Here is a 14,633-nt window from a genome sequence, read left to right as displayed (position 1 = left end):
TAGGTGTTTATAATTCATCCTGGAATGAAACTGAATCATTGACAAGATAATCGTAATCGAATCGTGAGACCAGTGAAGATGCAAAGCAGCTAGTCTCATTCATAGCTGGTGAGGGTGGGGGAGGCCTGCTTAGAAAAGAGATGGAGCGAAGGCATAATTCGTTCAGGAAAGAAGTGTTTGGATCATAAACTTGGAAACAAAATGGAAACGTTTTCAGATTTATTCACTTTCGGACCTGGTTTCAAAATAATGACGTGGACGAAACCTCCAGACAGAAAAAAACCTTTTGCGAACACACCTAAACCTGTCTGTGTGTGGACACGTTCATGTGGAATGTAGTGCTTCAATCCTCACTTACCAGTCTGTAAGCTTTTATTTTTAACTGCTAAATGAATTTAAACCCGCGTTTGGTTGGTTGGCGTGAATTTAGAGCTCTGTTTTTAAATGTGAGATTTGCTGCATTGTTCTCTTTTATAGGGCGGTAAACTAAACATTAGCCTACACCTTCCTCATAGTTTTGTTTTGGTTTTTTTCCCCCACTTTTTTTCTGAAATATTGATCAGCATATATACATATCAGCATATTGGGAAGTTTCTTCCCAGCTGGCTTTGCCTCAGGCCTGGGTGAGGTTGTTATGTAATAGACAGTGCAGGTAGATACTGTGGTGAGAAGATAATAAGGGACTTATGAGGTGATACTGGAGCTGACAGAAGGATCTAAAAGCCTTCCTCTGATGACACCCACGAGGAAGACGTGTTGTCCTCGCTTGTTTTTAACCACTGAAGGAATTGAAATGATATTGTATTCATGCAGCAGGATGCAGCTCGGTGGGCTTTGCTGCAGGAGCTGATGTGTGTTGGAATCACAGCTCAGTCATGTGTCTGGTTTCCCTTTAGCTGCCAGCTCTCCCCTCACTATCTGACGTCTATGATGGCTCACAATGAGGACTATTGTCTTACAAACACACAGTCATTTCAAGTGACAGTAGTTGAATCAGCAGCAGTCACATGGGTCTTTATTGATCCATTTGATCTCAGGCATTGAGCTAAAACATGCAGTGAGTAGAGTTTAACAGAGTTTCTGTGATCAATTTAAGAATAACACTCTGCTTACTTGCATCCAGTTTGACGAGTTTGTAAGGCATTTATGACTCGTGCATTAGAGCCTGTAGTCTAATTACTCTAATAATTATATCAGGTGCTGGGAGATTCCTAAATATTCCCCAGATAATGTGGGAGGAGCTATGAGCCCAGAAGGCCAAGGAGGTGTGTGTGTGTGAGACAGAACTTCCCCTGATTCTTAAAGGTGGAGATTACTGCAGGGTGAATACACACCTTTATGATTGTTGTTTGTGTGACCGTTGACCTGCAGCTGCCATTACCTGCAGGATCAGGCAGGCAGTCAGACATACAGACAGAGGAGAGACGGCGATCCGTCCACGTCTGGAAATGGATTTGTCCTGACGGGGGAGTAACCTCTGCGGTTTTATTTGCTTTGACTATTTTCTTTTTTTCTTTAATTAAATTTGGGTTTTGGGGTGTTTTCTCTGGAAAAATGGTTCGTTTTGGTCGCTTGACATCCTGGCACAGCTGGGACCTGCTGCATGTGGACTCGGAGATTCCCGAGTCGCCGCCTCCTGACAGAAGGCAGCCAACGAGTGACTGTCAGGTGAGAGGTTTTTGGATGCACCTGTGTGTGAGACTGACCTGCAAAAATTATATCAGACCTTTTTTATTATTTTTACAGTGTGCTGTTGCCAAATTGTTGCTCCAGCTGGTAAAATATAAAGATTTGGCACAAACTGAATACATTTAGTTTCATGGTTAGTCAACATAACAGGACATTTTCTCAGTTGGAAATTCATAACATGCTTTTTTTCTGTTTGTTATATAACTTTAGACACGAGAACGAAATAAAAGAATATTTTTTTTCTAATAAAAATGTTTGTGTGTGTTTGAAAATGACTGCGAGCTCATTATGTTTGCTGCCTGATTGCTGGAAGTCAGCTTCAGGAGCTGCTGACCTCTGGCTGAGCTTCTGTTTGAGCCCACCAAACATACGCCTCCCTGCATCGACCACCGGGGGGTTTCTTTATGGTTTCCATTTCCTGGTTATTCACATGGAACACGTATGTGTGTTGGTGCGGGTCGGTGTATAATCGGAGCTTTCAGGAAGGTCAGTGCTGCGCTGTTTTCCCATCGTTAATCAACCCACCTGATCAAGGGGAGCTGTTATCAGTTGACTACCATAAAGGCAGGAGTGAAGTGGGGGGGCTTGGGTAGACTGTGGCTGCTCTCTTTGTTGCCACTTATTTTAATGCAATCTGTTCTCTTTTAAAGATTTTCCTCTTTCCACGCCAAGGCTACCAAAGAGTAGATAAGATAAGGCTTATCCGTGATATTATTAACCCTTCCACCCCAACACACACACACACACACACACACACACACACACACACACACACACATACCATTAGAACCACAGTCGCAGTTCCCAAAGCGGAGGATCTCACTGTCCTCTGCCCTGACTGACAGGTTTACACAGCAGGCACAAGGGAAACCTTGTAAACATAATGACTTAGGCAGACATGAATAGAGCAGCTTCATGTTTGCTGTGAGGGGACATTTACTCAGGCTGAAGAGTTATTTGACAAAATACTGACACAAAGAAATATATATTTAAAGAATTAAAATGCCTTAAATGTAATTGTTATTACCTGTACATTTAAAGTTGACTTACTGGTTTCAGCTTCAAGCTTTTTTTTTTTCTTTTTTGCGGCTCCAGGGAGGAAAAGTGTGCTTTCTTGTTCTTATCTATTGAACATAAGCAGCCCATTAAATGTGCTGAGACAAGTATACAAAGGGGATTTCCTGTTTGGTCGGTATTTTGGAAAATTCTTTCCTTGTTTTTGCCATCTAGCCTGGCATTGTTCAAAAGGTCTCCAAGCAAAACAGCGACTGAACATAACAAAGAGAGCCTTTGCTTCCAAGAGAGAGTAAAAACTACCATGTCCCCCCTGTAATCTTCATCTTATTTAGCTAATTGATTCCCAAGGAAAGCTGGTGGTGAAAAAACTGTTCAGTTTATGAGCAGTTAGTGGTTTGTTTGCCTGTTGAGTCTGACCTGCAGAGCATTTGTCATCCTCACAAGCTTCAGGATCCCTGTTTCAACCGAGGAGCTCCCCTGCAAGCTGTCACCCTGACTCCACCTCCAAATATTCAGATCAGCCTCCTCCTGTGCCTCCTCTTTCCTGCCCGACACAATGAGGCAGGATCTTCCTGGTTGCTATGACTTCAGCTCAGAGTCTGCATGAAATGTTAGCAGGCTGGGCGCCTCAGCGAGTCGGTCTCATCGCTGACAGGACGTGAGACGTACATCTCGGCTCAGGACGTGGCCAGCAGAGCCTGGACCCCCGTCATCAGGAAGAGAGGGGGGAGATTTCAAGACTTAGTGAAGTTCAAGTGTTGGAATAGAAAAGAAAAAGAAAAGGTTCCCAGCTTGGTGAGGACTGTGCAGATGTGTGATCCACCAGTGAAAGTAGGAAAAGAGGAGGCGAGAAGTTGAGAGAAAGCAGCAGCTGGCTCTGGAATGGGCTGCGATCCATGAATCCCTCTGAAGGATTAGGATGGTTTTTGTTACGTTTGACATGCCTCTGGCTTCAATGGTGAGCGCTCTTTTTATACCTGGTTAAAATTTAAACTTCTTGTCCTTATTTCAACATTTGAGAAACATTTCTTATTTCAGTTCTTGTTTAAAAACTTGTGCAAAATCCGATTTGTTGGTAACTTGTTGGCACTTGCTTTTAAGTCTATAGACCTGGTTTCAGTTTGTCCAGCAGTGTTTAATCAGTAGTGCAGGGTCTGGACTTTCCCCGTTCGACCATGTGGAATCAACACCTGCGTCCTTGACCAGTTAGACAAAAAAAAAAAAAGTTCATTTCCCTCCTACTTTTAACCCTTTCACTTTACTTTTTCCAGTACTCCTCTTCCAGTGAAGCATCTGCTCTCTTTGGTTTCATTTCCAGAAAAGCTGCTTTAGTTTCTCTCCAATTTGTGTTGATTATCTCGTTAAAAAATAAGACTGATAACAGACTACAATTCTTCACATTTTCACGCCGTAGTTACTTAGAAATAAACTAGCTGCCTTGCTAGCCTTCTGTTTTAGTTAAGCTGGATCATGTAACTCTAGCTTAGTCAGTGTTATGTGTTATCTAAGTAACCTGGATACTTGATTAACTGAGTTGATGTGTAGCCCCTAAATACACGCATCAAAAACTAAATATATCATAATTTCCCCACATTATCCTAAAACAAATCTAACGCTGCTAAATTAGCACCGCTACTCAGCTTCATGCTAACATCAGGTTAATAGTTTTATATGTAGTTAATAGTTGTAGTTGCACAGGGACAGAATATCTTGTGTGGCCTAATGAAAATATAATTAAAGGATTATTAAAATTTACTTCAAACTGGTGTAGTGATACTGGTGATCCATGAGTGTCTGGAAAGACTTTTCTATCCTACAGTGACCTGTCAATCACCTGAGGTGGCACCATGGATGTCTAGTCAGATCTCGGAGGTGACCAGTGCCACCATGGCCACCCCCTTAGCTTTGCCCCTGCTGAGAATAACAAACACACATCTTGTGTTTTGTTTGTTGTGTGTGTGTGTGTGTGTGAGATGTCCAACAGCCTCGCAGCTTTGGGCATAAGTGTTTTGCCTTCCCTCTTAGTGTGTATGTGCCTGTTTAAGGAAGATGGGGGGGTCAGTTAAAGAATTTCGCTGGAATGGTCGTTCAGTTTCAGCTGCGGTGTCAGTGTCCAGGAATGTCGCTGTGTTTGATGGAGGAGCAGGGGGGTCAGTGGCCTGCATCTCACCAACTCCCCACCAGCAGATTCCTCAGCACTGACACTCAGACGACAAAAACAACTGCTTCCTTAGATACTGAAGTGGCCCCTGTTTGTTTGCTTTGCTGCTGCTCGTAAAGTGGACTGAGATTGCATGAGCGGCTGCACGGCAGGACCTGCTGACAGGGTAACAATGGACCGGGAACAATGGCCAGACTCGGGCCGTTTGTTCCTATGGAACAACCTCCCGCCAGCTCCTTGTGATGTAATGAGCATTCACTCTGAGGAAGTGGCAGTTCTTCCATCTCCTGTTTGTGTCAGACCGTTAGGATAGCCACAGCAGTCCTGTTGATGTCATCCCTTGCCCAGAATTCCCCCTCTGATTTCCTGCTTGTCCTGTCTTTGTATATTTCTCTCTTTCCAACCATCTGTCTGGAATTGCTCACTTCCTTTTCAACTGGCAAAAACCTTATTTCATTTTCTATTCTCTTCTTGTCATGTGCACCACATTAATTCCATGTCTGTGCCTCGCAGGGTCAAGCGCGGCGAAGGAAGAACATGACAGAGTTCCTGGGGGAGACCAACATCCCGACTCCGGATTCTCTGGGACAGCTGGGTGGATCTCTGCCCAGCGTCGGGGCCGGATCGGACAGCTGGAAGAACCGCATCAGCATCTTTTTCAATCCCACTCCTGGACCTGGGGCCTTTGGCAAGGTAACGCTGAGCCCGCAGGGTGGGACCACAGAGGGTGTGACTGCTGCTTTCAGACACAGTGACAAACCTCTTAGTTATAAACACATTATGAAAGTTTGGTGCCCAGACATGTCTCACATTAAGAAAGCATTTAAAAACAAACAAAACAGTAGCTAGCAGCAGTGCGAGGAGGTCAGAAGGACACATCCCACCCGTCCTGGTGAAGTCATTTCCCTTCAGAGTCTCCTGACTCGTTGGCTTGCATACTTTCCTCCCAGCAGATCTGGGAATGAGCAGACTGGGATGGAGGGGTGGGACTTTGCATTCACTCAGTTTAATCCAAAGTTTAAGGAATAGTTGGTTTTTTTGTTTTGTTTTTTTGTTAGATGAAAAGTTTGTGCTGACCTGGATCTGTCCAGATGTAACAGTCTGCCTCACTGGTTGAAGCTTCACCAAAGTCTAGATTCTTTTACTGGTTTTTAAAGCTCCTAATGGACTTTTTAGTTTAAAACCAAACTAAAAACCATCTTTTTAACCTGGCTTTTATTTGAATCTAAAATGTAACCAGAATTTCCTTTTTAAAGTAACTTAATTAGTGTTATATTCCATTTTTATATTTTATGTTTTTATTCAATTTTCAATTTATCTGCTTTATTTTATTTTATTTTCCTCAGTTCAGTTTCATACTGTGGGCTTAAATCAGATGAGAGAGAGACTGATATGAAGACACTTTGGCTTTTTTCTTTTTCTGTTTTTTCTTTGAAGCATTTTGAATTAAGAAATTCTGTTTGAAGTGCTATAGAAATAAAAATCTGATTGATTGATTGATGGATTGAAAATCCCAAATGTCAAACCTCTTCTGTTAACTTTCCTTTTATAATTCCCACAATAATAATCAGCTTTGATTTTAATGAGATACAGACACGCGCTCAGACATATGCTGCCCTTTGTATCCTCCTCCCTCAGGTCACGTCCTGCACAGCAGCAGATGTCATTTAGAGACGCTGCCTGTCAGTCACCCATCAAAGCTCATCTCTTTTACACTGTCTGTCCCTTTTAACCCAGTGATCCTGCAGCGGGACCTGGACCACTGTTCCTTCCTTCCACAGTGGAGGATTAAACATCCTGATGAGATCACACTCCTCTTCAATCTGTTGGTCTCATTTCTTCCCTCTGTTGTAGCTCTCGCCCCTGCTCTCCTGTCCTCTATTGTTAAACTAGTCTCAATGCACCAAGCTCATTTTCATAACTACATAAAGCCTGCCACCTCCAACAAAGACCTGAATAGCGGCTGCTGTTGGATTTGAATATCAAGGCACTGATGTGGGTAGTGTTTTTATGCTAATTGTACAGGAACACTGTTTAAACCCAACAATGAACAGACCAAACGCTCGCTGCAGCTTTGCGGTTCGTTGTCATGCCGTCCAAACTGAACTGTGCTGGTCTTATCGCAGGAGGTGGATCGTCTGGAGCAGCTCCAGAGCAAGCTCCACTCCTACAACCTGTTCGGGCCGCCCAAGGTGCCACGCGAGCTTTCCTTCCACCAGGACTCCTGGGAGGGGGAGGAGACCAACCTGGTCCTGGAGGACACATGGCAGATGTTGATGGACGACTCAGAGGTACAGCACACTCTTCTTTTAGACTTATACTGTTGTGTTGCTGGGAAAATAGCAGAAAAAAATTCTCCGACCTCCAGTCCACATCTGATTTCCTCAAAAGCATGCCGATGTTCTACTTCCTGATTATCTGACTTCCTTATCAGTTCTTTCTGTAACTCTCTCCCCGTTGCCCGTATTCCTGTAATGAAACTCATAAAGCATTTCACTGACAGGCTGCAGTGAGGAGCTGTAAACGATAACATTATCGCACACACCGGCTCCCACCTGTTAATGTGTGCAGGAATAATCAGCTCATTGCTCAGCTGCTGTATCTTTCCCGGTCCTGTACATTGGCCAGTACAGGAGGGGGTTACATAAGAATAATCATTGTTGCTGATCTGATTACTGAAAACTTACCAATGTTAAAGTCATATGAAGTTACTGTAAAAAAGAAGGAAAATAGGCTGGAAGTTGACTTGACTTGGCTGGAAGAGGCTGGAAGTTCTTGGTAATTTTCCATAGTCAATTCTGGTCTAATCCAAGTCTGATGACACAGAATATAATATAAACTATATAATATAATACTCTTTCTCACTTCATTTCAGTGTGAGGTAAATGTATGATTTAAAGGAATTAAAATGCTGAGAAATCGCTGATCAGAACAATCTATAGAGATGTGGCCACCAGCGTAAAAGCAGACGTTTTCCCTTTTTTCTGTCAGAGCTACATCTCAGACCCACCAGACCTCAGTTAGCATGTTAAAGTTCTGATGGTACAATTCGAACAAAGACCAAACAAACATGGCTTGTTTGGAAGGGTTGCAGGACAGAGCAGCTTCTCTCTAAAAAGAAAAAAACATACAAATACAAACATACATGTTAGACCAATATAGGGATATTGGGTCAGAATGCACAGCAGTACATGTGGAGAAAATCAAACACTGCACGTTAGGACAAACACCTCATACAGCTAGCAAGTATGGTGGTGGAAGGGTGATATTTAGGATTGTTTTGCAGCCACAGGACTTGGACACATTGCAGTCATCGAGTGTACCATAAAGTTTTCTGTGGACCAAAATATGAAACTATCCATCTGATAGTTAAATCTTGGCTGAATTGATCCCCAAAACACCAGCAGATCTACAGAATGACTGAAAAAGAAAAGAATGAAGGTGTTGACATGGTCCAGACTGCAACCTGACTGAGCTGTGGTGGGGCTTCAGAGAGCCGCTCATAAGTTCAATAGCTGGAAAAGATCAGATTTTTTTTTTTTTTTAAGTATGTTTTACAACTTTGCACATTATAAATATCTAGTTAAACAACATTAGTTCCCTGTAAAATATTAGCTTTATTATGACTGAAGATACTAAAACTCTGGAGAAAACTTAAACAATGATGTTCTTGTTTTTCAAAGGAAGCCCCTTCAACCAACTGAATGGAAAAATGAAAGCACTTTTGATAAAAGTTGAATTAAAATAAGTCCCTGACATAAAAGAGAAGCATGTTTGACTCACTTTGCCAGTAAATGCTGGATGACAGCAGCAGTTAATCTGTATCTGGGATTGTATGTGTCATACTAACTTGTGTGTGTCTGTGTTTGTACAGATGTTGACCAAAAAACGGTCCCAACAGCAGGAAGCAATTTGGGAGCTGCTGCACACAGAAGCCACCTACATAAAGAAACTTCGAGTCATCACTGATGTAAGAGCTACTGCAGTCGGCTGACATGCAAGAACACACACTGCTGCTGGTTGTTGGGCAAGAAACAAGAGGCTTTTGTTCTCTGACAGATAAGATGCAGAGTGAACTATTTGTTTACCTTCTTTTGCTGTATCATGAGCATCTTGCTAGGAAAGTGAAATATTTGGCTGATAACATTTAGTTTTAGTACGGCCGCTTTGGAGGTGTATGTATTTAAATCTAAATCTATTGCATCACCCTCTCCAGTTGTTCCTGAGCGGGCTGCTGAACCTGCAGGAGAGCGGCCTGCTGAAGGAGGTGGAGCCCTTCAAACTGTTCAGCAACATCCAGGAGATCGTCTGCCTCCACACCTCTCTGTGGAACCAGGTCATGCTGCCTGTCCTGGACAAGGCCAGGAAGGCCCGGGCCACCCTCGACCCCACACACCTCCATGACGGCTTCATGACGGTCAGTCGCACTGAAAAAGAACAATAAACAAAATGATTTAATTCATTTTTATATTTTATGTTTTTCATATTATGTTTCATATGTTTATTTTTGATTGTTTACATGTTTTATATATTTATTTATTTTATTTTACAATACATTTTATATATTATATATGATATATTATTATTTGTATTACTAATTTTTTAAATAGGTATTTTAAAATTCATATATTTCATGTTTGATTATGTATAATTTTGTCACTTTATGTTTTAATGTATATATTTGTTGTATTATTATATATGTTTTATATATTTATGTTATGATTTTAATTTCTAAATATATTTTAGATTATTATATTATGATATACAGATAATATTTTATACATTCATGATTTAATTTTTCAAGTTATTTTTTTAGATATTTATATTATAGTGTACATATTATATTTGAAATTTATATCTTCAATTTTGTTTTAGAATAGGATTTTTTTATTAAGTTTATGTTTTAAAATATATTTTCCATTTCATTACTTTAGTTTTAAAATGTATTTTAGATTATTAATCTCAGTATTATATTTATACATTTATATAATAAGATTCTGTTTATTATTTTATATATATTTGATATATTGATTAATAAATGTATTACTTTGTTTAGCGTATTACGACACAGTAAAAACGTTTCCTGTGTGATGCAGTCGTGTCTCTGATGCCTCGTGTCTGTTCGGTGTCTCAGTTTGGCTCCAGGTTCCAGCCCTACATCCATTACTGCATGGAGGAGGAGGGCAGCATGGAGTACATGCGCACGCTTCTCAGGGACAATGAGCTCTTCAGGACGTACGTTGCGGTCAGTTCAGTCTTCTCGTTTTTCTCACCATAAAACCGAGCCCAGGTTCCTACAGCACACCCCGTCCTCACACACTTTTGTCTCATCTCTGGTGCTTCCTGTCTTTGTTTCTGTTCAGTGGGCGGAGACCAATAAGCAGTGCAACCGTCTGAAGCTGGCTGACATGTTGGCAAAGCCTCATCAGCGACTGACCAAATATCCTCTTCTGCTGAAGAGCATCCTGAAGAGGACCGACGAGCCTGTAGCCCGCGAGATTGTCAGCAGCATGGTACGCATGTCTGCTTTTTCTAATCGCCGCTCAATCCAGTGGCTCTTTTCTTGAGCATGAGTAAACTTGTTTTTTTTGTTTTTAATGAAGTTAAGCTCAGTGGAGGGCTTCATCAACAGCGTGGACTCCCAGATGCGACAGCGTCAGGAGCGGCAGAAGCTGGCCACCATCTCTGCCCGTATAGACTCCTACGAGGCTGTGGAGGGCAGCAGTGAGGAAGTGGAGAAGGTAGGAAGTCTGCAGAGTTTTCAGATGCAAGACCTCATGTGAGAAGGGGCTTCATACATTTGTCTTTCTACCCCCTCAGATTCTCAAAGATTACAGCCGCTTTGATCTGATGGCTCCCATGAGAGGAACCTCACCGGAGGAGACTCGACAGCTGCATCTCGAGGGAGCACTGCGGATGAAAGAGGGCAAAGACAGCAGGGTAAACACGGCGCTCATCCTTTCACCCACCACATCTGACTCTAACCTCAGTTATATAACACAGTTCCTGTCAGGTCTGAACTGAGTTTATTGCTCCTACAGATGGAGGTTTACTGCTTTCTGTTTACTGACCTGCTGCTGATCACCAAACCGGTGAAAAGAGTGGAAAAGGTTAAAATTATTCGCCAGCCTCTTCTTATCCACAATGTCATCTGTAAGGAGCTCAAGGATCCTGGTGAGTTGTAGTTGTTGTTTTTTTAAACCCATGCTTTGATATTTAGTCTGTGATGTCTGCTGCAAAGCTACAACAAACATTCTCTTTAGCAGATTTAATTTGTATCATACTTGTCATACAAATGCATAACAATAAAATAAACCATATACAAACAACAAATCTCATCCAAACTCGAACCTAAACAACATTTAGTTATGAGGGTTGTAAGGGTAAAAACCAGGGGGAGAAAAAATTTAGTTAACATTGGAAAACACTAGAGGAGTTTCTAGTGGATATTTTAGAATTAAATCTAAAGAAAAAATTGTTTTAGCAAACTAATATTTTATTCCTATAGATCATAAACTACATTTCACTTGTTGAATCTGAGATTTTTTACCATTTCCTGGAAAATATTAGCTAATGTTCAGCAACACATTTAAAGCTGGAAATGGGTGATGTTTACCATTGTGCAGCATCCCCTCTTCTTTTAACAACTGTAAATATCTGGGATGTGAGGAGACCAGATTTTAAATGAGCTTTGGTCCAGAGAAGATGGAGGTGTTTCTGGATCCTCTTCACACCTGGCTTCTTCTCTGCATGAAAGAGCTGCATTTGTGGATATTAAGGTGAACTGTGTTCACAATGATTTCTGGAAATATTCCTGAGTTCATGCAGTGGTTTCAATTAGAGAATCATGTTTGTTTTAATGCAGTGCTGCCTGAGGACCCCAATATCACCAGCATCCAGTTTGACCTTCTGCCTTGTCTCGTGCACACAGAGATTCCTCCTGATTCTCTGAATCCTAGATTGATGTTATACTGGGGATGAGGGGAACCACAAGAGTGATAATTTGCTATTACTTTTTTTTTTGTCTCTTAAGGCTCATTCATCCTGATCTACCTCAATGAGTTCAAGAGGTGCAGTTGGCCTGTGCCGTGTGCATCTGTTCCATGTCCAACAGCGCCTCCCAGGGGAGAAGCTGGGTGTGTGTATGCAATCCATGCGAACGTGTGCAGGTATGAGCAGGCTATTTGGTTCTCTGTCATCATCAGACTCGAGGACATTTGTTCAGTGCTGTAATTGATAATACTGTTTGGTTGCACTTCAGAAACCAGCTTGCAGAGACTTCGCTCTGAGGAGGACCTCCGGCAGCTGGATATTCAAATGAGACCTATAGAGCCTGAAGAAGAGGATGAGAGCAGCAACTCCACGACAAGTTCCCCGGTCTTGCAGCGCAATAAGGAGCTGAATTCAAGGTAATAATAAAGAAGAAAAACGCCTGCTGCTGTATCCCTGCTGATTTTTTCTGAAGGTTTATCATGAAACAATCCTCTCCTCTCAGCCAATCAGATGGTTCCACTGAGACTCTGTCGGTGATGGATGCTGATGAGCCGGTGAAGCACCAGCAGCCATCTACCTCCAACACAAACCTCGAGGAAAGCGCTGTCCAAGAAAGGTGCAAGTTTCAGCTGCCCACCCTCATAGTCCACCCTGTTGACTTAGAGCTCAATCAGCAGGTGGGGCTGGATGCTGAGGAGCTGGACCTCCAGCGCCGGTCTCTCTCCATGGACAGCGCTTATGGTACCCTCTCCCCTGAATCCTCTCTGCGAGAGCTGCAACCACAGCCCAGACAGAGCGAAGAAGAAGAAGAAGAAGAGACCGAGGAGGAAGAGTTTGACCAGGAGGGTCAAGAGGAGGAGCTTGTAGAGGAAGAAACAGAAGAGGTGGAAGAAGATGAGGAGGAAGAGGAGGAGGAAGAGGAGGAGGATGCATCTCTTGGTTCCCAGCTGTCAGTGGTCCAGTTGTCCAAACCTCGCCGACGGCCGCACGTTCGGTCAAGACTCAACTGCCTGCAGAGGCTTTCCACTCTGACTTTATCCCGCTCTGAGGACAACCTCCTCCAGCGCGTCCATGAGAAAAACCCCGTCGCCCACGAAACGCACTCGCTCCCCTCTGAGACCCAGGAATCTCAGAGCGGGGATACGGACACGTCCTCCTCGCTGGCACACAGTAAGAGCCTGTCAGAGCTGCACCAGGATGGCATGGAACTGTATTCCAGTGACCTCAACCAGTCAGAAGACAGCCTGAGCATGAGTGCACCCGCTGACAGACTCCGAGCTGACCTGAACAAGGCCGGGGCGTGGCACTGCCACACAGCGCCTCCCACGCCACGCGAGGGGAACGAGTTTCTGAGCAGCGACTCAGACGGGGTAACGCTTCCATTGGGCTGCTTGGAGAAGAAAAGCAAGTCGGTGGAACCGACGCCCAAAAAGAGGAAAACTCCAACCCAACAGCACAAGAAGCTGACAGTAGCTCAGCTGTACAGGATACGCACCACTCTGGTCCTCAACTCCACACTGACGGCATCGTAAGTTGCTCCACGTCGAATCCCAGACTCTTTCATTTCACTCTGATCAGAATGTGTAATCATGTTTTTTTTTAATTTTCAGGGAGGTGTAACGGCAGAACGGTAATATGGACATCGCGAGGAACAACTTTTCTTCTGAGGGTGGACTGATTTGCTTGAGACACAGATGCACTCTTTTCGTTATGCCCTCTCCCTTCCTGTTGGACATTGGCTTCTCCATTTTTCCTTTACAACATCAACAACCCTTTCTTTTTTTCTGCTCTTGTATTAGTTTCTGTATTTCTAATGTGGAAGGGAGAGGCAGAGAGACATTAACTGCTGCACTTTGCAACGGAAGTAGCATTATTTGGGGGTTGGGTGGGGGTGCAGGAGGGTGGATTTGACTCTCATCCAGGTGGAGGTTCTGACCCAACCCTCCCTGCACTCCACACAGGAGGAGCCGAATGCTTCGCTTCCTCTCGATCATGAGTCGACAAAAAAGATGGACACCAAGTCTTGAAAATTCTTGTAGCTTTAAAATAAATATATATAAAAAAAGAAAAGCAGCACCAAGATCGACCTCCTGACACTCGTACTACTCCTGGTTTGAGAAATAATTGCACACTTCAGAGTGAACTTACAGTCACAGGATTTGTTTGTGTACAGATGTGTATGTGGGAATGAATGTGTGTGTGTGTGTGTGTTTGAGTGATACCTTCTCCTTGTTTCCTGACTGAACCAAAACGGATCTCCATCTCCTGTGAATGTGCTAACACCCCCCAAGATGGAAGACCTGTGTAGCCCAGCCAAACAAAACTGATGCCACCAATCACATTTCAGACTTCCTCCTCCACTCTTCATGTTCAATATAACAGAGTGACTAAGGCTGTTATGATGTATTTTCTGCACTACTCTGCTCATTTTGGGGTGGGGAGGAAGAAAGAGTCACACCTGCCCGTGTTTCTTTTTGGTGGTAACAGTAAGAGGTTGAAGGAAACGTTTGAGGTGGATATTTTCTTTAACAAGTGACTGCTGAGCTTTAGTTTAACTGTTTTCTCCAGGAGATTAGAAAAGAAAAAATCATTGATCTCGCTATAAACATCGCCCCCAAACCAAATAGGTTATCTGTTTACTTTGTTTCTTTGTTGTTTGTTTTTGTTTGTAATATTTTATTATGCCTGCTATGTTTTATATATATAAGATATTGTTTATATCATTTGCTTCCATGATTTGTAAGTTGTTTTTTTTTTTTTTTTGATGTAGTCT

The 14,633-nt window shown here is 42.8% G+C and overlaps 1 protein-coding gene across 1 annotated transcript in view; it reads left to right on the top strand.

Moving 5' to 3' along the window:
* Positions 1-13,860, top strand: part of plekhg5b (pleckstrin homology domain containing, family G (with RhoGef domain) member 5b) — a 70,053-nt gene extending 56,193 nt beyond the window's left edge. Inside the window, 14 exon segments of the mRNA XM_042003218.1 lie at positions 5,381-5,560; positions 6,994-7,158; positions 8,742-8,837; positions 9,084-9,284; positions 10,002-10,112; positions 10,231-10,380; positions 10,471-10,608; positions 10,688-10,807; positions 10,909-11,041; positions 11,901-11,944; positions 11,947-12,029; positions 12,124-12,276; positions 12,363-13,388; positions 13,471-13,860. Coding sequence (XP_041859152.1) covers positions 5,381-5,560; positions 6,994-7,158; positions 8,742-8,837; positions 9,084-9,284; positions 10,002-10,112; positions 10,231-10,380; positions 10,471-10,608; positions 10,688-10,807; positions 10,909-11,041; positions 11,901-11,944; positions 11,947-12,029; positions 12,124-12,276; positions 12,363-13,388; positions 13,471-13,480 — 2,610 coding nt within the window. The 3' untranslated portion in view covers positions 13,481-13,860.
* The last annotated feature ends 773 nt before the right edge of the window (positions 13,861-14,633 follow it).

This window comes from Melanotaenia boesemani, chromosome 13, assembly GCF_017639745.1.
Source record: "Melanotaenia boesemani isolate fMelBoe1 chromosome 13, fMelBoe1.pri, whole genome shotgun sequence".
NCBI classification, from domain to species: Eukaryota; Metazoa; Chordata; class Actinopteri; order Atheriniformes; family Melanotaeniidae; genus Melanotaenia; species Melanotaenia boesemani.
This window is presented reverse-complemented; position numbering and strand designations above follow the sequence as displayed.